This window comes from Sus scrofa, chromosome 6 (assembly GCF_000003025.6).
Source record: "Sus scrofa isolate TJ Tabasco breed Duroc chromosome 6, Sscrofa11.1, whole genome shotgun sequence".
NCBI classification, from domain to species: Eukaryota; Metazoa; Chordata; class Mammalia; order Artiodactyla; family Suidae; genus Sus; species Sus scrofa.
The window spans coordinates 149,743,745-149,767,201 of NC_010448.4; the positions used below are offsets into that span (position 1 = coordinate 149,743,745).

Consider the following 23,457-nt stretch of genomic DNA (forward strand, 5'->3'; position numbering starts at 1 on the left):
CTAAGAAGGCCTCCTAAATTCCTGCCCCTGGTGTACCTGTTGTCTAAGCCTTCCCCACGTGTGAGGGCAGGACCTGTGGGTACAAGGTAGTCACTCACTTGATAGGTTACATCGTGTGACAAATGTGATGATCATCTTCGGCTATGTAGGGACAGAAAGCGAATATACCAGCATTACACTACATTTACTGAGAAAATGGATTGCTACCTGAAGGTTGCTACCTGAAGGTAGCTCCCTGAATTTCCTTACTTCCACCTCTAAAATGCTGAGTGGTCTTCCATCTGTTTTTCCCCCTCCCCAGGTAGCAGATGAAAGTTACCTCTCAAGTTATCAAGCATCTCTTTCACATTTTCGATTTGTCTTTCTTCCTCTTAGTCATTCCCCACAACCTACAAACATATAGGGTCTCCTACCTGACAGAACCTTTCATGACTCCACAATTCTTTAGAACTTTGATGCTTTCTTCCTCCTTTCTCTGTCAGGTTCTGCTTGTTGTAGTCCATTCTACTGTTTCTCATTGAACATCAAGAATGATCCAGATCCAATCATCCCCAGCAGGTTTCAGATCCCAGCCCACAGAAATAAAGTAAGAAAGGCACCATAGTGTACCATTGACATTGGTTTCAAGCTGGTCCTTGAACCGTCATCTCCTCTACTTGCTTTATTTCCTGAACCCCTAGCTTCTTAGGCCTTTTAGTTTGGCTATGTGATAGACTCACTCTCTGATTTTCCAACTCTGTCTCCTCCAATCAGCGACTTGTCTTCTCTCCCATCATAATACTTTGGGGATTTCTTTCTTTTTTTGGCTTAGAAAGAATGAGGAAATGACACCACTGACACCCCCACCATGTTCCCATCACCCAGTTTCAACAATGATTAGCATAAACCCATGTTGGATTATCATTTTTCTGTTTGGTAAAAAGCACATAACATTAAATTTACCATCTTAATCATTTTTAAGTGCTAAGTTTAATAGTGTTAAGTATATTCACATTGTTGTACAACAGATTTCTAAAAGTTTTTCATCTTTTTTTTTTGCTTTTTAGGGCTGCAGCCACGGTATATGGAGGTTCCCAGGCTAGGAGTCATATTGGAGCTGCAGCTGCTGGTCTACACCACAGCCACAGCAATGCAGGATCCGAGCCACGTCTGTGACCTATACCACAGCTCATGGCAATAGCTACATCTTTAACCCACTGAGCGAGGCCAGGGATCATACCTGGTCCTCATGGATGCTAGTCAGATTTGTTAACTGCTGAGCCACGGCAGGATCCCCAAACTTTTTCATCTTTTAATTCTGAAACCCTATATCCACTAGACATTAATCATATTGGATTATTTTTATAGTAAATTCCAGACCTCGTATCAGTTCATTAATAAAGGAATAAAGGACTCCCCCACCCCCATTTTTTGGTACAACAACAAAACTCTTATCACACTTAAATCAAGGTTTCAACAAGAGTTCCTGCTGTGGCATGGTGGGTAAGGATCTGGTGTTGTCACAGCTGTGGTGTAGGTTGCAGCTGCAGCTTGGATTCAGTCCCTGGCCTGGGAACTTCCATATGCTGTGGGCGTGGTTGAAAAAGAAAAACAAAAGCTTTTGACAAGAAACTGAGGACACACTCAAAGAAGATAACTTTAGGAGGGTTTATTTAAAGCTTGTGAGTGTAGCAAAATCATAGATATAGTGCAGTAACCTAGGGTAAGTGACAAAGTTGGTACCACCTCCACACTTATAAGGATACAGGGAAGGAACATTTACCAGAACATGGGTGGAGAAAGAATCTACAGAGTTGGCTACTCTGGAAGAAGCAATGACTTTGTGTCAAGAGACACAGTAAGTGAGAGGCGATCTTTCCGGGAAGCAGGGGAATGGTACCCTGATAGTACTTTTCTCTCTTCCTCTGCTCTCTGATGAGAAGTTCGTCTTTTTCCATCCTTTTCTCTCCTCTCTGCTGTGTCTGGCTTCGCTCTCAGGCAGGTCTTCTTCATTTATTTATTTATTTTTTTGTCTTTTGTCTTTTTGTTGTTGTTGTTGCTATTTTTTGGGCCGCTCCCTCGGCATATGGAGGTTCCCAGGCTAGGGGTTGAATCGGAGCTGTAGCCACCGGCCTACGCCAGAGCCACAGCAACGCGGGATCCGAGCCGCGTCTGCAACCTACACCACAGCTCACGGCAACGCCGGATCGTTAACCCACTGAGCAAGGGCAGGGACCGAACCCGCCACCTCATGGTTCCTAGTCGGATTCGTTAACCACTGCGCCACGACGGGAACTCCCCAGGCAGGTCTTCTTTAAATGGAGGCCACTTGTATAGCAATCGCAATTTTTCGTTCTGATCGGGCTCCAACCCTCTTGACTTGACTCATGTGCCTACCCTCAAACCAGTCACAGAAGCCAGGGGAATGTGCTTCTCGGCTTGACCAGAACTAGGCCACACACTTATCCTTGAAACTGGGGTGTGGGACTCAGCTCCATAGAAGTATGGTGACTGAGACTGATGGATTGAGGTGTGTGTGTGTGTAGTATGGAAAGTCTGGATGCTGGTCAGCCAAAACAGTTCCACTATCTGTCCCTCTGTTGAGTTCCACGCATTTTCCTGAGATTGGAACCCTGTTGGGACACAGGTATCTGGCCACACTGGACTTGTCTGTGATGCCTGCCAGCTCTTCTCCAGAGGTGGGACCCACTCTTCTGGCTTGGAGTATCCCCCAGACTCTGTCTATCCTGCTTAAAGCTTGGTCCTGCTTGTCCTCTTCCTGCTTTAAATGCTCCCAGCAAGCTGCACAGTGCATGCAATGTCCTTTCAGACACTTTGGCAACTAGTGAGTCATGTATACAAAGAACCATTCAAAGCAGAATGTGGTCAGTTCTCTGAGAGAGTAGTGGAAAGATGTTTGGAGAGCAGAGATAAAGGCATAGAACATCTGGCTGGGAGCATGAGAGCAGACAAACGATTCAGTGACTATCAAGCACCCAGGACAAGCTGAAGTGTAGGATGCCTAATGATAAAAACAGGGATAATAATAACAGCAGCTAATACACATAGTGCTGAACCATATGCCAGGCCCTGCTCTAAGAATATTACATGAATTAACTCAATGTATCCTCCCCATCTTCTTTTGAGTGGGTACAGTTATTACTCATTTTAGAGCTGAGGTTAAGTAACTTGCCCAAGATCACATAGTAAGGAAGTGGCAGCGTATGACTGAGTTCCTATCCTGGAGGTTCTTAAAGGCCAGGATACAGTGGTAGCTTTGACTTAACAGTTGTCTGAGTAGCTGTTTCATCTTTCCCAATGGACTCAAACCCACCGAGAACAGCACTGAGTCTAGTTCACCTTTGTACTACAACTTAGGGAGAAGCTACATATATATCCTCTTTGACTGGGCCATCTTCACTGGAATGGGCCTTTGTTATACAGAATAAATGAAATCTAGAGTACTGTGGATGTGACAGGAAGTTATGGATCTGACTAACCGAGGCTTTCACCTCTGACTCAGTGTGTCTGGGTAAATGACCTAAGGGCGCCAAACTGCTGATTTTCCAACTGTAAAAGAGAGGAAAACAAGTACCCAGCAGGCTTCACCAAGACACAGCAAGAGTATAGCAAATACATAAATAAATCCACATATTAAATTCTTGCAACACTTCAGAGAAAGGTACTATGAGAAACCAAGCTAAATTTCTTAGTTTCACTGTAACATCAGTAATTAGCAGATTTGCATTAGGAGCCACACATTCTAGACCCAATGGAAATACAACAGAATAATAAAACATGATTTCTGCTAGTCCCTATTTTATAGGATTTGGTGCGCAAGAGCAGTTTGAGTGGTAAATATACAGATTATTTAACAGAGGTCAAAATGTAAAGTACATTAGAGCTCATCCGGTTCAACATATATAAATGGAAAATGAGATTCAAAAGGGGGAAGTAATAGACTGAGGAAGAGTGTTATCAACGCACAAATTTGTCCTCAAAGAAAAGGCCTGGGTCCTGGGCTTGAACTTGAGTCGAAGAGGCACCATCTGTGTTACTTGGGGCCCGTGGCTTAGTTTCTCTGAACCAAATTCCCCTTCTCTAAAATGGGGATAATAACAACTTACTTTCAAGGGCTCTTGTGAAGATTAAGTAAAATCATGCATGTAAAACTTTAATCCAGTGCCAGGTTTAGCCCCACAAGTCAACTATTATTGTTACCTCAGTAGGAGAAAGATCTTTTGGCTCTTTTTCTGTAAGAAGAACCATTCTTTCTCTGGTTAGACCTCATTCACAAGGTCGGGGCAGAACAGAAAGTGCTTTCAGCTGCTCGGGATGGGCGCTGCAGGAACACGGACCCAGCCATCCCGGGAGGCAGAGCACTGTCCGCCCCGGCAAAGCCCATCTTCCATTTCCTGCCCTTCTTTTTCGGGAGCGCCGGGCTACCGCCACGCTCTCGGTTATCTCATTTTCCTGCTTCGCTGGCCTCTCTCTGGCTTCTCTCTGTGTCCTCTCAGTCATGCGGGCCGCGCGGCAGCCAGGCGACCAAGGCTGGCGGTTCGGTCCCTCCACGCCCCATTCTTCCCCTGCGTTCCCTCCCGTCGCAGCTGCGTTCCGAAGCCCGGGTTCCCGTGGGGATTGACGCACTGGGGGAGGAGCGGTTTCTTGCTGCGCGCCTCTCAGGAGCATTACGGCCGGGCTCGTTCCCGGCTCCGGCCGCCAGCCCCAGCCTCCCGGGTCCGGAGCGGGGACTGGCGGAGGCGGCGAGGGAGGGAGCGCAAGCGAGGGGGCACGCGCCCGCCCGCCCGCGCCCAGACCGCCGCCGCCGCCGCCTTAGCAGCCATGGCCGAGCGCCGCGCCTTCGCCCAGAAGATCAGCAGGTAAATCTGGAGCTTGGGGCGCACCGCCTCTGCCGGGGGAAGAGCAGGAGAGTCCTCCCGGGCTGGGCCTAGGAGGCGGGTGGGTGTGGCGACGTGGGCGCCGGGATCCCGCGGCCTGGTGGCGGCTGGCCGGAGAGGTAGATGGGGTCGCCGGGGCCGCAGGAGGCGCCGGGGCCGTAGGAGGCGCCGAGGCCTCGCGCTGCCCTCCGACCCGAGCCCTCAGCCCGCGCCTCCCCGGGGGGCGCGGAGAACCTCGCTCGCCCGCGCGCCCGCCTCCGCCGGCTCCTTGGCTGCCCGGGCCTGGAGTTTGCGGCGGCTATTGAAGGACGGGCGGGGGAGCTCATCAGCCGGCGGTTCGGCGCTTCCCAAATTCTTTGTGTCCCCACCCCCGGGCTGGCCGGGGCCCTTTCCTTTTTCCTTTTCCCGCCCACCCCTGTTAGCCCCAGGGGGGTGCGGGGGTCCGCCCGCGTCTCCACCCCAACAAAAGGTTGGGCGCGCGGCGGGCTCCCGGCGGGTGGGAGGCCGCCCCTCCTTCACGCCTCTCACTCTCCCCAGAAATCTGACAGGAATCCTCTGCACCCAGGGGCCCAATTCACAGTGAGCTCCTGCACCCAGAATTGAAAACGTACGGCCAAAATGAAAAGTTGAGAGCTGTGATCTGCACCTACGCTGTGCAGCTGCCCAGTCCTCCGAATTGTAGGCTGGAGCTTGAGCCTAGTAGCGTGTGAATGTAAATTGCGCCTCTGTTTCTCTTAGCTCCAGAGGAAGATGGATGATAGGCAGTGTTCTTTACACACCGGCCTTTTGACTGGTGTTTGAGGGTCTAGAAGTAAGCAAGCGATCAAGGTTGAGGTTTCTGACCCTTTTACCTACTGGTGGTGAGGAAGTTGCCACCTTTCTCCCTAAAAATTGAATTGTGGTGGAGGCTTCTAATATTTGTAGACTTTCATTGTGGAATATACTAACGTATAGGACATTGACATGTCTTATTTTAATAAGACCGTATTTCTGTTAATTGTGATGTCCCAAGAAAAGAAAGAAACGCTCGAATGTGTTTCTGTGACTCTGGCTCTTTTTAGTTTGCTGGTATTTCTTAAAAGATTTTTGGACCTACCAAACAGGCCCTTTCTTAACTGCCTGAACTTCCATAGTGTTACTCTGTTTTGGCACGTTTTTCATTTAAAACTCACATCTCTTTCATTTAAGCTTTGTGCTTTTTTTTTTTTTTTTCTTTCGAGCTTTAAAACACATTTTCTCTTTAAGAGGCAAAATAGCAAGTGCTTAAAAGCATAGGCTTTAGGGTCAGTCGTATGACATAGGTTCAAATCCTGGCTTGTTTTCTAAGTTGGCACCTTGGCCAAATTGTTCAAGTTTACTTAAGCTTTAGTTTACTCATCTGGAAAATGGGTAAAAAAAACAGCACCCAGCTCATAGAATTGTGAACGTTAAATGGCGAAATTTGCGTAAGGGGTTTAGTACAGTGTGTAGCCTTTACAATGAGTAGTATAACCTAGGGAGCTGGGATAGACTTAATAGGAACTTATTGCTTCTGTCTTTTTTTTTTGTAAAGTAATTTGGTCTTGTTTCTTTTTTTTTTCTTTTTTTTTTTTAATTTTATTTCCCCACTGTACAGCAAGGGGGTCAGGTTATCCTTAGATGTATACATTGCAATTACAGTTTTTTTCCCCCACCCTTTCTTCTGTTGCAACATGAGTATCTAGACATAGTTCTCAATGCTATTCAGCGGATCTCCTTGTAAATCTATTCTAGGTTGTGTCTGATAAGCCTGGTCTTGTTTCTGAAGACAGTGTGGTTTAAAAAACAGATGTATTACTTGACATGCATGCTCAGTGTTAACTTCTCTTTAATAGAACCAACAGCTTATCTCTGAGAACACTATGTTCATAAAGAAAGGGAGTTAGGTGTGAAGTATATACAATGTTCTGCATTCATGGAATTCCTTCTCAAATAGGACATGACAAAACACAAGAAAAAAAAGATAATCAGTTTTTCAAAACAAAAATTTCAAATTTATATAGCCCTATAAAGTTATAAAAGTAAATAAGGCAATGGAATGAAGAGATACATTGATTGGAGAGAGAGAGACTTAGGAGGTAGGCATGGCAATGATTGATGATTGTTTGCATTTGGAAGGCTGAGGAAGAATGAAGAGTCTGGGATGACACACAGGTTTCTGACTTGGGCAACCAGGATGGAGGCAGTTGAGATTAGGGAATACAGGAAGAAGAATGGGTTTGAGGATGGGAAATGAGGTAGGATGGAGACGATTTAGTTTTGGACATGTTAATTTTGAGGTGCTCATGGAGCATTTAAAAAGAAATGTCTCTTAGGCCATTGGTGCAGGTTTAAGGTGCAGAAGAGAGCTGGAGTTGGAGATCTAGATTTGGGAGTCATCAGCAAGTAGATTGTAATTGAAGTCAGAAGAGTAGATGAGATAGTCTATGCACAGACTTAATTTGGAGGAAAGACCAAGGATAAAACTGCTATAGCTGATGAATTATTATCTGCTTATTGTGAATGAAAGGTGCTTTCCTCTTAGTTACTAAATATAGCTGAATAATACCTCTGAATAAATTCTTGTTTCCTTTCTTATTTTCCAACTGGGGGAAGAATAGCGCAACTCTGGAGACAAACCACCTGGCACTCATTGAGTAAACTCTGGCAAAGTACTTCTCACTTTTCCCTCATTTTCTCTGCCTGTAAAATGAGGTTCATAGTAGGGCTCACCTTGCTAGATTGTTGTAAGGATTAAGTAAATTAGTACCTGTTAAGTGCATAGAACACTGCTTTTTAGATAATAAGTGCCCCATTAGTAGCAACTGTTTTTCTTTATTATTATAGGATATTTATTTATTTATTTATTTTGCTTTTTAGGGCCACATGTGTGGCACATGGAGCTTCCCAGGCTAGGGATCCAATCGTAGCTATAGACGCTGGCCTACACCACAGCCACAGCCACATCAGATCCGAGCCACATCTGCAACCTACACCATAGCTCATGGCAACTCTGGATCCTTAACTCACTGAGCGACCCAGGGATCGAACCTGCAACCTCATGGATCCTCCTTGGGTTCATTAACTGCTGAGCCGGGATGGGAACTCCATAAAATGTTGATTGCAGAGAAATGATCTAGGATTTTGTTTGGATTATTTTGTCTTGTCACTTGATACTCAGCTGTAATGATGAACAGGTGTGTATACTTCAAGCACTTTTTACCGCATTGTCCCCAGAGGGCAGAAGGACATAATAAAGAATGTGATGTGGCTCCAGATCGCGTCATACAGGTTGAAATTGTAGCTATACCAAATAATTGCTGTATAATCCTGGGCGGTTGATCTAACCTCTTTGTCTTGGTTTCCTCATCAGTAAAACAGAGCTAAAAACCTCAGTAGGAATAATTTGAGGATTAAATGATATAGTGTGTGTCAAACAGAACTGTGCTGAAACATACTAAGTCTTCAAAAAAATGTTAGCTGCTGCTTTTATTCCTCCTTTATTTACTATTATTATTCCCATGATCCAGCTGTGGAATTGATGCCTTCTGAGAATTAGATTATTGCCTTAATTGAGACTCAAACCCTAGTCCTCAGGTTTCAGATATTAAACTTTCTGATTGTGTTTTCTTTCTGCAAAATATTTTCTGTGGTAGGTGTAGATTTTCTAACAGTGCCACTGTTAGCATCCCAAAGGGTACTTTTGCTTTCTTAGTCTTTGTTAATTTGGTATCATTTTGCTGCCTAATAAGCAGATTTTAATGAAAGGCTTTCATCAGATCTTTTATGTCTGAGGAAAATTTTACATGAGTAGGATTTCCTGGATCTAGGCTTATTTATAACCTCTGTGGTTTTTCGTCTTGAATCTATTCATAGCTCTAGCTGGATAGGCCCAATTCTTTCAGTCTCCTTTGTAATCTCACTCCTGACCAAAGTCAATCCTTTCCATATTGTATCAGCTACTTCACTGCTGCCTGTTTCATCACTTTGGACACATATACCTCTCTCTGACCTTTTAATATACTAACTCTTTTTTTTTTTTTTTCTTTCTTTTTTTGGCCACACCTGCACTGCAGCATGTGAAAGTTCCTGGGCCATGGATGGAATCTGAGCCACAGCTGTGACCTCTGCCGTAGCTGTGGCAACTCGGGACCCTTAACCCACTGCACCACAGCAGGAACTCCTCACCTCATTAACTCTTAATGCTGAACATCTAACTCATTTCTTACTCCTGAGCTGCAGAGTAGTGTTGGAGACTAGAGTAGTTCAGAGTTGATCTTTTATTAATTAATGTCTTCTCATTTGAAATGATGTTTAATACAAATAATTTTTCTTATTTATCATCCTTGTTTCTCTACCGTGTCTTTACTGAAAAGTTTGGGATCATCTCACATGAGTCCTTCAATTTAACCTCAGCATATGACTGGCCCGGTATAGGCTTAACCATCTTTCTCTTGAGCCTGAAAGGTGTCTTGTCCCCCAAACTTACCTTTTTTATTGCACTTTGAGCCCCATACCTTGCCACCTCCCTCTGAACCTTGATCTCACAATTTTCCTTTTCCTTTCTAGCATCTTCAGTCCATTCTTTTTTTTTTTTCTTTAATGGATGTTTCCCTTAAGCCATAAGATTTATGATGCCTTTCTCATCATAAAACAAAGAACCATTGAGTCTTCTGGCATTTCTAGCTGCCAACCAATCATTCCTTTTTCTTTTCTAGTCACATTTCTCACATGTATGTGGTATAGTCACGACTCCTTTCTGCTTGTTCTTTTTCTCATCAATCCTTGAGCCATATGGTAGGCTTACCATGGTACTTTATGTGTGTTTGAATTATAGAACTCTTGAGAACTGGGAACACGTGACTTTTTTCTTCATCACTGATTTCATGAGCTGCCGTGGGTTTTTTTTTTTTTTTTTAATTTCTCATGCTTGCCCTCGTTTCCCCCTATTTTATACTCCTTTTCAGAGCTCTTTGTGGGCTGATCTGGGTCATTTTATCTCCAGTGCTTAGCACTGAATCCTGTGTAAACTGGACACATAAGAAGTGTTTGAATGAATGCCACCTGCCACCTTGGAGCATCTTTCATTACTTCGCTTCTAGATGACCACAGGTCACTGCTGATCTTTTTCCTCTCTAATTCAAACGTGTTATAAGTGAAGTCTCCCTAAAACATAGCTTTTATTATGGTGTTCTTTTGTTTAGAAATATATACATATTGGATTCCTACAGGGTTAAATCTAAATCCCTGCTTGCATTTTAAAGTCATCTATAATCTGGTCCTTCTCTTGTTGCTTATTCTCTAGTCTACATTTTGGACTAGTCAGTGGTAAAGTTTTCACTTTACCCCTACAAATGCTCTGCTTATTTCCATCTTTATAACTGTTTCGTTGTTTTTCATTTTTGATGTATCCTGCCTCCTCTTTTCTAAATCTTACCCTTTCCTTTATATTATTCCAAGCTGCTGTCCTTACATTTGAGATAACTATTTCCTTGTTTTTCTTTTTTTGTCTTTTTGCCTTTTCTAGGGCTGCTCCTGTGGCATATGGAGGTTACCAGGCTAGGGATCTAATCAGAGCTGTGGCTGATGGCCTATGCCAGAGCCACAGCAACGCCAGATCTGAGCCACATCTGCTACCTGCACCACAGCTCACTGCAACGTCGGATCCTTAACCCACTGAGCAAGGCCAGGGATCGAACCCGCAACCTCATGGTTCCTAGTCAGATTTGCTAACCACTGAGCCACGATGGGAACTTTTCTTTTTCTTACTACCTATGCATGCGTCCCTGAGCAATATATATTTTTTGTTTTTGAATTCATTTAAATAGAATCATACTGTATGTTTGTATGCTTTTCTGTCTTCTTCAAAATTATGTCTGAGATTCAGCCATGATGTTACAAGTATTTGAAGTTCATTAATTTTTTGTTTTGTTTTTTTTTCAGAGCCACACCCACGGCGTGTGGTGGTTCCCAGGCTAGGGGTCCAATAGGAGCTGTAGCCGCTGGCCTACACCACAGTCAAGCAACTCAGGATCCAAGCCATGTCTGTGACTTACACCACAGCTAACGGCATCGCTGGATCCTTAACCCACTGAGCGAGGCCAGGGATCGAACCTGCGTCCTCATGGATGCTAGTCGGATTCATTTCCCCTGAGCCATGATGGGAACTCCATTTCATTCATTTTCATTGTGATATAGTTATACAATGAGACAATATAAAGTAATTTTCCTTTTTTATATAATAATTTTTATTATTTTCCATTATAGGTGGTTTACAGTGTTCTGTTAATTTTCTACTGTATAGCATGGTGACCCAGTTACACATACATGTATACATTCTTTTTTCTCACATTATCATGCTCCATCGTAAGTGACTAGACATAGTTCCCAGTGCTGCACCGCAGGATCTCATTGCTAATACATTCCAAGGGCAATAGTCTGCATCTGTTAACCCCAAACTCCCAATCCATCCCACTCCCCCCCCCCTCCTCGGCAACCACAAGTCCATGATTCTCCAAGTCCATGATTTTCTTTTCTGTGGAAACATTCATTTGTGTTGTATGTTAGATTCCAGATATAAGTGATATCATATGGTATTTGTCTTTCTCTTTCTGACTTACTTCACTCAGTATGAGCGTCTCTAGTTCCATCCATGTTGCTGCAAATGGCATTATTGTGTTCTTTTTTATGGCTGAGTAGTATTCCACTGTGTATATATACCATATCTTCCTAACCCAGTCACCTGTTGATGGACATTTGGGTTGTTTCCATGTCTTGGCTATTGTGAATAGTGCTGCAATGAACATGTGGGTGCATGTTTCTTTTTCAAGGAAAGTTTTGTCTGGATATATGCCCAAGAGTGGGATTGCTGGGTCATGTGGTAGGTAGTTCTATGTATAGTTTTCTAATGTATCTCCATATTGTTCTCCATAGTGGCTGTACCAGTTTACATTCCTAACAGTGCAAGAGGGTTCTCTTTTCTCCACACCCCCTCCAGCATTTGTTATTTGTGGATTTATGAATGATGGCCATTCTGACTGGTGTGAGGAGGTAAATTGTGGTAGTTTTGATTTGCATTTCTCTAATAATCAGGGATGTTGAGCATTTTTTCATGTGCGTGTTGGCCATCTGTATATCTTCCTTGGAAAAATGTCTATTGAGGTCTCTTGCCCACTTTTCAATTGGGTTGTTGGCCTTTTTGCTGTTGAGTTGTGTAAGTTGTTTGTATGTTTTAGAGATAAGGCCCTTTTCAGTTGCATCATTTAACACTGTTTTCTCCCATTCTGTAAGTTGGCTTTTTGTTTTCTTTTTGGTTTCCTTTGCTGTGCAAAAGCTTGTCAGTTTGATTAGGTCCCATTGGTTTATATTTGCTTTTATTTCTGTTGCTTTGGGAGACTGAGCTGAGAAAACATTTGTAAGGTTGATGTCAGAGAATGTTTTTTGCCTGTGTTCTCTTCCCGGAGTTTGATTGCGTCTTGTCTTATATATTTAAGTCATTAAGCCATTTTGAGTTTATTTTTGTGCGTGGTGTGAGGGTGTGTTCTAGTTTCATTGATTTGCATGCAGCTGTCCAGGTTTCCCAGCAGTACTTGCTGAAAAGACTGTCTCTTTTCCATTTATGTTCTTACTTCCTTTGTCAAAAATTAATTGACCGTGGGTGTCTGGGTTTGTCTCTGGTTCTCTCTTCTGTTCCATTGGTCTGTAAGTCTGTTTTGGTACCAGTTCCCACTGTCTTGATGACTATGGCTTTGTAATATTGCCCGAAGCCTGGGAGAGTTATGCCTCCTGCTTGGCTTTTGTTCCTCAGAATTGCTTTGGCTATTCTGGGTCTTTTGTGGTTCCATATAAATTTTTGGATTGTTTGTTCTAGTTCTGTGAAAAATGTCATGGGTAAATTGATAGGGATTGCGTTGAATCTGTAGATTGCTTTGGGTAGTATGGCCATTTTTAAAGCAATTTTCCATTCTACAGTAGATGGGAATTTTAGTTGTTTCCAATTTTGTTTACTAGAAGTAATGTTCCTATCAACATTGCTGTACTTATATTCTGGTACATAGGTGCCTGAGTTTTCTAGGGTATATTCAAGTGTGGAATTTCTGGGTCTTTATTGCTTGTCCTAGCAGTTTTAGTTATTATCAAATTTATTAGGCAGTGGCCAGACTGTTTTCTAAGATAGTTTGTAGAAATTTACACTCCCACAATGTTGCTCTACATAGTTATAATCACTTGGTATTGCCAATTTGTTCATTTTTGCTAGTCTGGTGGATGCAGGATGCTATATGATTGTAAAAGTTTTAATATGTATTTGCTTGGGTACTAATGACATTGAGCCCTCTTTTGCAAGGGTATTGACCATTTGAATTTACTCTTTTTAAAATAGTCTGCCATTCTTCCTTTGTCTATCTGCTTCTTCCTTTCCTTCTCTTTCTTTCTTCCTTTCTTCCTTTCTTCCTTTCTTGTCTTTTTAGGGCTGTACCCATAGCATATGGAAGTTCCCAGTCTAGGGTTCGAGTCAGAGCTGTAGCTGCCGGCCTACATCACAGCCACAGTATCATGGGATCTGAGCCGCGTCTGTGACCTACATCATAGCTCATGGCAGTGCCAGATCCTTAACCCACTGAGCAAGGCCAGGGATTGAACCTGGGTCCTCATGGATATAGTTGGGTTTGTTAACCACTGAGCCACAACAAAAACTCCTCTCCTTTGTTTTCCTTTTGGATTCTGTCTTTAGTATTGATTTGTGTGAGTACTTCATATGTATTCAGTATATTAGTCATTTATTGGTTGCATGTGTTGCAAATATAACTTCCAACATTATGGTTTGTTTTTAATCCTTTTTATGGAGTCTTCAGAAAACTAAGCTTTGATGCAGTTTATCGGGTTTTTTTTTTTTTTTTTTTTGCTTTTTAGGGCTGCGCCCTTGGCATATGGAGGTTCCCATGCTAGGGGTCCACTTGGAGCAATAGCTGCCAGATTGCTCCACAGCCGCAGCAGTGCAGGATCTGAGCTACTCTGTGACCTAGACACAACTCACAGCAACACCAGATCTTAACCCCCTGAGCGAGGCCAGGGATCCAACCTGCATCCTCATGGTTCCTAGTCGGGTTTGTTAACCGCTGAGCCATGACAGGAACACCCAGTTGTTGGGTTTTTTTTTGTCTTTTTGCCATTTCTTGGGCTGCTCCCAAGGCATCTGGAGGTTCCCAGGCTAGGGGTCGCATTGGAGCTGTAGCCGCCAGGCTACACCAGAGCTACAGCAACATGGGATCTGAGCCACGTCTGCAACCTACACCACAGCTCATGGCAATGCCAGATCCTTAACCCACTGAGCAAGGCCAAGGATCAAATCCGCAACCTCATGGTTCCTAGTTGGATTCCTTAACCACTGAGCCACGACGGGAACTCCTTTTTTTTTTTTTTTTTTTTTAATGCTTAGTACTTTTGTGGTCTTGTTTAAGAAATAATTTATTACCCTGAGGTATTAAGATATTTATTCAATTTATCATAAACTTTTTAGTTACTTCCTTTGTATTTAGGAACATATTCCACGTGGACTTATGGAATTTTTCAGAATGGATTATCCATTCCCATTCATCTGTCCTGCCACCTCTATAATAATGTGTGTCCTTATTTATGGGTCTTTTTCTGAACTTTATTTGTACCATTGTCCAGTTATATCTTTTCTCTAGTTATAAATAATTTTTCATTATAATAAGTTTTGGAATTTGGTAGAAAAGCTTTTTTTTTTAGCTCTCTTAGTGTTTGAATTTTCATTATTTTTAATCTTACCTGCCCCCCCCCCCAACCCTCTCCCAATCCTATTAGAATTTGATTAGGATTGCTTTGAATCTGTATATCAGTTTGAGGAGAAATGACATTCTTACAGTGTTTCCAATTCATGGTCATGGTGTATCTCTCCACTTATTTAGATCTTCCTCTTTGTGTTTGTTTGTTTGTTTGTTTAGGGCCGCATCCTCAGCATATGAAAGTTCCCAGGCTAAGGGTTGAATCGGAACTATAGCTGCCAGCCTAAGCCACAGCCACAGCAACACCAGATCCAAGCTGCGTCTGCGACCTTACACCACAGTTTACAGCAATGGGGATCCTTAACCACTGAACGAGGCCAGGGATCCAACCCACGTCCTCATGGATCCTACGGTTCTTAACCTGACCACAAAGGGATCCTAGCTTGGTTTTTTGTATTTTTTTTTAACTATGGTCAATTTACAATTTCTTCATTTGCTGTACAGCAAGTAACCAGTCAACCATATATATAAGTGTATGTAATGTATACATTCTTTCTCAATTATCCTACCATCATGATTCCAGATATAAGTGATATCATATGGTATTTTTCAATTTTTCTTTCTGACTTAATTCACTTAGTATGAGAGTCTCTAGTTCCATTCATGTTGCTGAAAATGGCATTATTTTGTTCTTTTTTATGGCTGAGTAGTATTTCATTGTTTATATATATCACATCTTCTTAATCCATTCCTCTGTTGATGGACATTCAGGGTGTTTCATGTCTTGGCTATTGTGAATAGTGATGTAATGAGATAGGGGTGCATGTATCTTTTTCAGTGAAAGTTTTGTCGATATATGCCCAGAAATGGGATTACTGGATCATATGGTAGTTCTATAGTTACTTTTTTGAGGTACCTCCATACTGTTTTCCATAGTGGTTGTACCAATTTACATTCCTACCAACAATGAAGGAAGGTACCCTTTCCTCCATACCCTCTCCAGCATTTGTTATTTTTGACTTGTTAATGTTGGCCGTTCAGATGGGTGCGAGGTGGTACCTCATTGTAGTTTTGATTTGCATTTCTCTAATAATTAGTGATGTTGAGCATTTTTCCATGTGTCTGTTGGCCATCTGTATATCTTCATTGGAGAAATGTGTATTTAGGTTTTTTTTTTCTTGTTGCTGGGAGATTTTTGTCGGTTACATTGTTTGGCTTTTTTTTGTTTTTTTTTTTTTTTTTTTTGCTGTTGAGTTGCATGAGTTATTGTGTTAATTGGGAGATAGTCTGGTTCTTTAACCACTGAGCCACAAAGGGAACTCCCTAAAGCTTGGTTTTTTTTGTATTTTTTTTTTTTAACTATGGTCAATTTACAATGTTCTGTCCATTTCTGCTGTACAGCAAAGTAACCCAGTCATACCTATATATATAATGTGTATGTATATGTATACATTCTTTTTCTCACATTATCCTCCATCATGTTCTATTACAAGGGACTAGATATAGTTCCCTGTGCTTTACAGCAGGATCTCACTGCTTATCCACTCCAAATGCTATAGTTTGCATCTACTAACCCCAAACTCTCAGTCCATCCCACTACCTCCCCATCCGCACTGGTAATCACAAGTCTATTCTCCATGTCTATGAGTTTGTTTCTTTTCTGAGGAAAGGCTCATTTGTGCCATATATTAGATTCCAGATATAAGTGATATCATATGGTATTTTTCAATTTTTCTTTCTGACTTAATTCACTTAGTATGAGAGTCTCTAGTTCCATTCATGTTGCTGAAAATGGCATTATTTTGCTCTTTTTTATGGCTGAGTAGTATTTCATTGTTTATATATATCACATCTTCTTAATCCATTCCTCTGTTGATGGACATTCAGGGTGTTTCCATGTCTTGGCTATTGTGAATAGTGATGTAATGAAGATAGGGGTGCATGTATCTTTTTCAGTGAAAGTTTTGTCGATATATGCCCAGAAATGGGATTACTGGATCATATGGTAGTTCTATAGTTACTTTTTTGAGGTACCTCCATACTGTTTTCCATAGTGGTTGTACCAATTTACATTCCTACCAACAATGAAGGAAGGTACCCTTTCCTCCATACCCTCTCCAGCATTTGTTATTTTTGACTTGTTAATGTTGGCCGTTCAGATGGGTGCGAGGTGGTACCTCATTGTAGTTTTGATTTGCATTTCTCTAATAATTAGTGATGTTGAGCATTTTTCCATGTGTCTGTTGGCCATCTGTATATCTTCATTGGAGAAATGTGTATTTCGGTCTTGTGCCTATTTTTCAATTGGTTTTTTTTTTTTGCTGTTGAGTTGCATGAGTTATTTGTTTAATTGGGAGATTAAGTCCTTGTCGGTTACATTGTTTGGAACTATTTTCTCCCATTCTGTAGGTTGTCTTTTTTTTTTTTATGGTTTCCTTTATATCATACAATGAAATTTTATAATTTTCTCTGTAACATTTTTGCGTATCTTTTGTTAGATTTATTCCTAGGTATGTGATGATTTTGTAGAATTTGTATTCAGCTCTATACTTTGGTAAACTCTTGTAAATTTGAAGACTACCTGTGAATTCCCTTGTATTTTCTGTTTCTTTTTACCACATTTTAATAATAATCCTTGATTCTTCAATACAGGCACAGGCTTTTCAACTCTGGACAGTCCTCAGATTACGCAGTAGCCCCATGGAACTGATTCAACCAGAACTATTATGCTTTCTCAGGAAAACACAGGGTCAGTCTTTTTCAAAAGGCCTTATATTCCAACTCCATACTGGAGAAACTGCTGTAACAGGATGGACTGAACCAATCTGTGCGGGAAGATCAGGCTGCAGTGAACCTGCTTACTGACCTGTGGCCTTTGTATTTTCTGTGTAGATAGCTGTATTATCTGAAAATCAAGAATTTGTGTTTTGTCCTTTCCAAACCTTATAACTCATTTATTGTGTGTGTGTGTTGGTCTGCAGGCTATTACCTTGCATTACTGTAGAGATTTTTACTACCGTTTCTATTCAACATTGTTTTGCTATTGAGCATCTTTGTTTTGTTTATGATTTCAAAGGGAATGCTTTCCATGTTTCACTTAATATTAAGCCTAATGGTTACTGTAGGTTTTTTGTAGATACTCTAGAAAACAAAGACTGAGACAAGGATTGAGGGTTGAGGCTTTTTCTGGGAGGGGAGACATAATCCCAGGATATCAGAAGAGAAAGGGAAGGATGGGAAACAATGTAAGGTGATGCCTTATCCTACTGGTTACTGCTTTACAAAGAGTAAGAGAGAGATTGTTTGGCAGGTGTGCTTGCTTAGCTACAGGATATCTTTGGATGGTGGTAGTTCCTTAGATCTGTAGATGGGACTCTGGAAGAATAGGAAATTTATCTATTTGCTTTTCTTCTGCATCCAGTTTTGCATCAGTTAATTCAGTCTCCTCAGAGAGTTAACTCCCTTTCACTTCTGGGTGGCATCTTTTGGAACCTGTTGGCAACCACTCAGGATGTCTTCACTACGTTTTCAGTAGCCTTTTATTGAAGAGACTTTTTGGTTGCAAGTGAGGAAAACTCAAATCAGATTAATTTGCATATATAAAACAGTGTTGACTCCTTAGTCCCACCCCAAGCCCCATATGCTTTATCTGTGTGTCTATCTCTCTTTAGATTTGCCTTTTCTGAACATATCTTATAAGTGGAATCATGTAGTATGTGGCCGTTTGTGTCTAGCTTTCTTTATTTAGCACAATTTTTCAGCATTCATTCATATGGTAGCATGTATCAGTATTTATGAAGTGGCATTTCCCTAATGATTAGTGATGTTTTTCATGTGCTTATTAGCCATTCACATATCTTTTTTTGTGAAATATCTATTAAAATCTTTTGGTCCTTTTAAAATTGGATTATTTATCTTGTTTCTGTGTTGTGAGAGTTCTTTATGTGTTCTAGATCCAAGTCCTTTATGGGGTATATGATTTGCAAATGTTTTCACCTTGTCTGGTTTTTGTTTTCATTTTCTTATTTGGTAAATTTAGGAGCATAAAGATTTTAAATTTTGATAAAGCTGTACTCATCGATTTTTTTTCATTTATGGATCATTATTTTGATGCTATCTAAGACTCTCCTTAATTCATACTTAAGATTTCCTTCCGTTTTCTTCTGCAAGTTTTATTTAGCAGATGTTTTAGGTTTATGATCCATTTTGCATTAATTTTTGTGTATGTGTGAAATGAGGGGCCAAATTCATCTTTTGCATTTAAATGTTCACTTGTTAACAACATTCTTTGTTAGAAAGGCTTTCCTCTTCTCTTTGAATTGCTGTGGTACCATGTCAAAAATCAGTCAACTAAAAATGTAAGAGTTTACTTCTTTTTTTTTTAAGATTTTTATTTTTTCCATTATAGTTGATTTACAGTCTTCTGTCAGTTTCTACTATACAGCAAAGCGACCTAGTCATACATATATTTATACATTCTTTTTCTCACATTATCCTCCATCGTGTTCCATCACAGTGACTAGTTATAGTTCCCTGTGCCTTACATCAGAATCTCATTGGTTATCCACTCCAAATGCAATGGTTTGCATCTATTAACTTCAAAAATCCCAGTCCATCCCACTCCCTTCCCCTCCCCTTGGCAACCACAAGTGTGTTCTCCAATCCATGAGTTTCTTTTCTGTGGAAAGTTTCATTTGTGCTGCATATTAGATTCCAGATATGTGATATCTTAAAAAATATGTAACACTTCACAAATTTGCTTATCATTCTTGTGCATGGGCCATGCTAATCTTTTCTGTATCATTCCAGTTTTAGTGTATGTGCTGCCGAAGTGAGCACCAAGAGTTTATTTCCTGACCTTCACTTCTTTTTCATTGATCTGTATGTGTATCCTTACAGTATCAAACTGTTCTCATTACTTTTATTTTACAGTAAAATTTGACATCTGGGAGTGTAGGTCTTTTACCTTTTTTCTTCTTTTTCAAAGCTGTTTTGCCTATTCTGGATTTTTTTTTGCATTTATATAAGCATTTTAGGATCATTGTCAACATGAATTTTGGCAATTTCTGCAAATATTGTGTTGGGATTTTGACAGGGTTTACATTGAATCTGAATTAGTTTGGGGAGCATTGCTGTCAACAATGTTAGAAGTCTTCAAGTCCATGAACATGGACTGTCTCTTCATTTATTTAGACTTTTTTTTTAGCTTTTTATTTTTTCACTTTTTAAATTTTTATAGAAGTATAGTTGATTTACAATGTTGTAGTAATTTCTACTGTGTAACAAAGTGATTCAGTTATACATATACACACATCCGTTCTTTTTCAGGTTCTTTTCCCATATAAATTATCACAGAATAATGGGTAGAGTTCCCTGGGCTATATAGCAGGTTCCTGTTGGCCAGTCATTCCATATACCACAGTGTGCATCTGCCAATTGCAAACCTCCAGCACCCCCTCCCCTCCAACCCTGTCCCCTTTGGTAACCATAAGTTTGTTTTCAAAGTCTATGAGTCTGTTTCTGTCCTGAAGTAAGTTCATTTGTATCCTTTTTTGAGATTTAACATATAAGCCATATCATATGATGTTTTTCTTTCACTGTCTGACTAACTTCACTTAGTATGATAATCTCTAGGTCCACCTGTGTGGCTACAAATGGCATTCGTTCTTTTTAATGTCTGAGAAACACTCCCTTGTGTATATGTACCACACCTTTTTAATTCATTCCTCTGTTGATGGACATTTAGGTTGCTTCAGTGTTTCGGCTATTGTAAATAGCGCTGCAGTGAACACAGGGGTGCCTGTATCTTTTTGAATTATGCTTTTCTCTGGATATATGCCCAGGAATGGGATTGCTGGATCATATGGTAGTTCTATATTTAGTTTTTTGAGGAACCTCTGTACTGTTTTCCATAGTGGTTGTACCAAGTTACGTTCCACCAACAGTGTAAGAGGGTTTCCTTTTCTCTACACCTTCTCCAGCATTTATTGTTTGTAGACTTTTGGAAGATGGCCATACTGGCTGGTGTAAGGTGGTATCTCATAATTTTGATTTGCATTTCTCTAATAATTAGTGATGTAGAGAATCTTTTCAAATGCTTTTGGCTATCTGTTTTTGGAGAAATGTCTATTTCTCTATGATCTTCTGCCCATTTTTTCAATTGGGTTTTTTATTTTTTATTTTTTTGATACTGACCTGGAGGAGGTGTTGGTATATTTTGGAGATCAATCCCTTGTCAGTTGCTTCATGTGCAGATATTTTCTTCCATTTCTTTTTGTTTTGTTCATGATTTCCTTTGCTGTGAAAACCTTTTACGTTTAATGAGGTCCCATATGTTTATTTCTGTTTTCATTGTCGTTACTCTAGGCAGTGGATCTGAGAAGACAGTGCTGCGGTTTATGTCAGAGAGTGTTCGGCCTTTGTTTTCCTTTAAGAGTTTTATAGTAGCTTATAAATTATATTTAGGTCTTTAATCCATTTTGAGTTTTTGTGTATGGTATTAGAGTGTGTTCTAATTGCATTCTTTTACACATAGCTGTCCAGTTTTCCCAGTACCGCTTATTGAAGAGACTGCCTTTTCTCCATTGTATATTCAGATTGTCTCCTTTGTCATAAATTAGTTGACCATAGGTGTGTAGGTTTATTTCTGGGCTTTCTATCTCTTCTATTGGTCTATATTTCTATTTTTGTGCCAGTATCATACTGTTTTGATGACTGTAGCTTTGTAGTGTAGTCTGAAGTTAGGGAACCTGATTCCTCCAGCTCCATTTTTCTTTCTCAGGATTGCTTTGGCTATTTGGGGTCTTTTGTGTTTCTACAATACAAAAATTCTTTGTTCTAGTTCTGTGAAAAATGCCATTGGTAATTTGATAGGGATTGCATTGAATTTGTAGATTACCTTGGGTAGTATAGTCATTTTGATAGTATTGATTCTTCCAATCCAAGAACATGGTCTATCTTTCCATGTGTGTCATCTTTGATTTCTTTCATCAGCATCTTAGAGTTTTCAGAGTACAGGTCTTTTTATCTCTTTAGGTAGGTTTGTTTCTAAGTATTTTGTTTGTTTGTTTCTTTTTATGGCCTTGCCTGTGGCATAGGGAAGTTCTTGGGCCAGGGGTCAGATCAGAGCTGTATCTGGGGCTTCTGTCACAGTTACAGCAACACTGGGTCCAAGCTGCATCTGTGACCCATGCTGCAGCTTATGGCAATGCTGGATCCTTAACCCGCTGAGACAGGTTGAGGTTTGAGCCTGCATCCTCACACAGACAGTGTCAGGTCCTAAACCTGCTGAGCCCCACAATAGGAACTCTGGTATTTTGTTCTTCTTGATGCAGTGGTAAATAGGATTGTTTCCCTAATTTCTCTTTGTGGTCTTTCATTGTTAGTATGTAGAATTTATGTCAGTTGTTCCATTCTAATATCCTTGTTGAACTACTTCTTGGGTTGGAGGAGGAATTGTGAACTTCTCTTTATTCTCATTTTTTTACTTCAGCTTTTAAAACATTTATTAAGCACCCAGAATGTGCTTGGCACTCTGCTAGAGGGTTTAAAGGTAAATAAAACTAAATGCTTAGTTCCTGTAAGGAGATAGGTAAATAGATTTCAAAATAATTTGATAGATGCTCTGACTAATGTATTGTTCAGTTATCACAATGAGATAATTCTTTGTAGAAAAGTGCTATCAGACAGAGTTAAAAAATATGCATTTCCTTTAATGGCAGAAACTAGCCTGCTTTAAATTTATACAAAAAAGACACAGCATACTCCTATCAGAAGTGAAGCTTCCTTGTCTTCCTTCATTCCTCAAGGACATTGTAAAGGTACCTCTTAAGAGTGAGAGTATGCTAGGCCTGAAGCCAAATTCTTGATACTTTACTACTTTTTCCCCCCACCATACTTTTATATTTGAGGGTTGCACTACTACTTTTTAGGAAAAAACCTACTTTACAGTTTTTTTTGTGCTTCTGTCAAAGAGACTGTTTACAAACATGGGGCTTTTGCTGAAATCAAATTCTGTGTCAGCAAGGCCAGGTTCTTATTTCACAGTAGAAAACAATCTGTCTAGTCTGCTGCCTGTCTGAACTAGCCTCCTGGAAAACGCCATTTCCTTGAATGAATGTGGATAAACATAAAATGCTTTGAAAGCACAGAGAAGGAATGTCTAAGGAGAGTAAAACAGAACAGAAATAATCAGGTAGGGATATATGGAGGATATGAAATACTTTTTGTTTTCCATATTTAGTTTGCTGCTTTTCCCCATTAAGGCAGAGTGATTATAACTGAAGAGTTTTAAGCTAAATTATAGACATCATTTATATCTCTAAAATATTAGGAGATTTTCCTCTATCATTATAATATTGTTTCTCCATGTTAAATTCTTAATTATGTAGTACCTTTTCCATGTTCAAATTTCTCATTATCCCCAGAAATTTCATTTATAGCCTATTTGTTCAAACCAGGATCCAGTTAAGAACCATTTGGTTATATCTCTTTAAGTACTTTTTTCACCTTTTAAAATAAACTTTTTTTTTTTGTCTTTAGTCTTTTTTAGGCTAAAACTTAGCTCAGTGCCTTTATTTATTCCTGCATCTCATTAACCTGTTGGAGAGACTTGACTTATGGAATGACCTGTCTTCTGCTTTTAGTTTGATTGCTTCTTTTAGCAATTAACTTGTTAACCCCGCTCTCTGTATTTCCTGTAATCTGGATGTTAGATATACAGGTTTGATTTAATTCAGGTTTAAATATCTTTGGCACAAATACTTGAAAGATGATACAGTGTTGCTTGTCTTATTTTCTTTATTTTGCTTCCTTTTGTCTTTAATACCAACTATACA

General features: G+C 40.4%; 1 protein-coding gene across 10 annotated transcripts in view; it reads left to right on the forward strand.

Moving 5' to 3' along the window:
• The window catches only part of DOCK7 (dedicator of cytokinesis 7), a 226,479-nt gene continuing 204,652 nt past the window's right edge, over positions 1,631 to 23,457 (forward strand). For 6 of the 10 annotated variants that reach the window (XM_021096551.1, XM_021096545.1, XM_021096547.1 and 3 more), the window contains exon 1: positions 1,635 to 4,859. In XM_021096551.1, coding sequence (XP_020952210.1) covers positions 4,315 to 4,859 — 545 coding nt within the window. In that variant the 5' untranslated portion in view covers positions 1,635 to 4,314. Of the gene's footprint in view, positions 4,860 to 23,457 lie in introns of all 10 variants that reach the window. The other 4 variants (XM_021096544.1, XM_021096546.1, XR_002345166.1 and 1 more) reach the window with 3 other exon arrangements.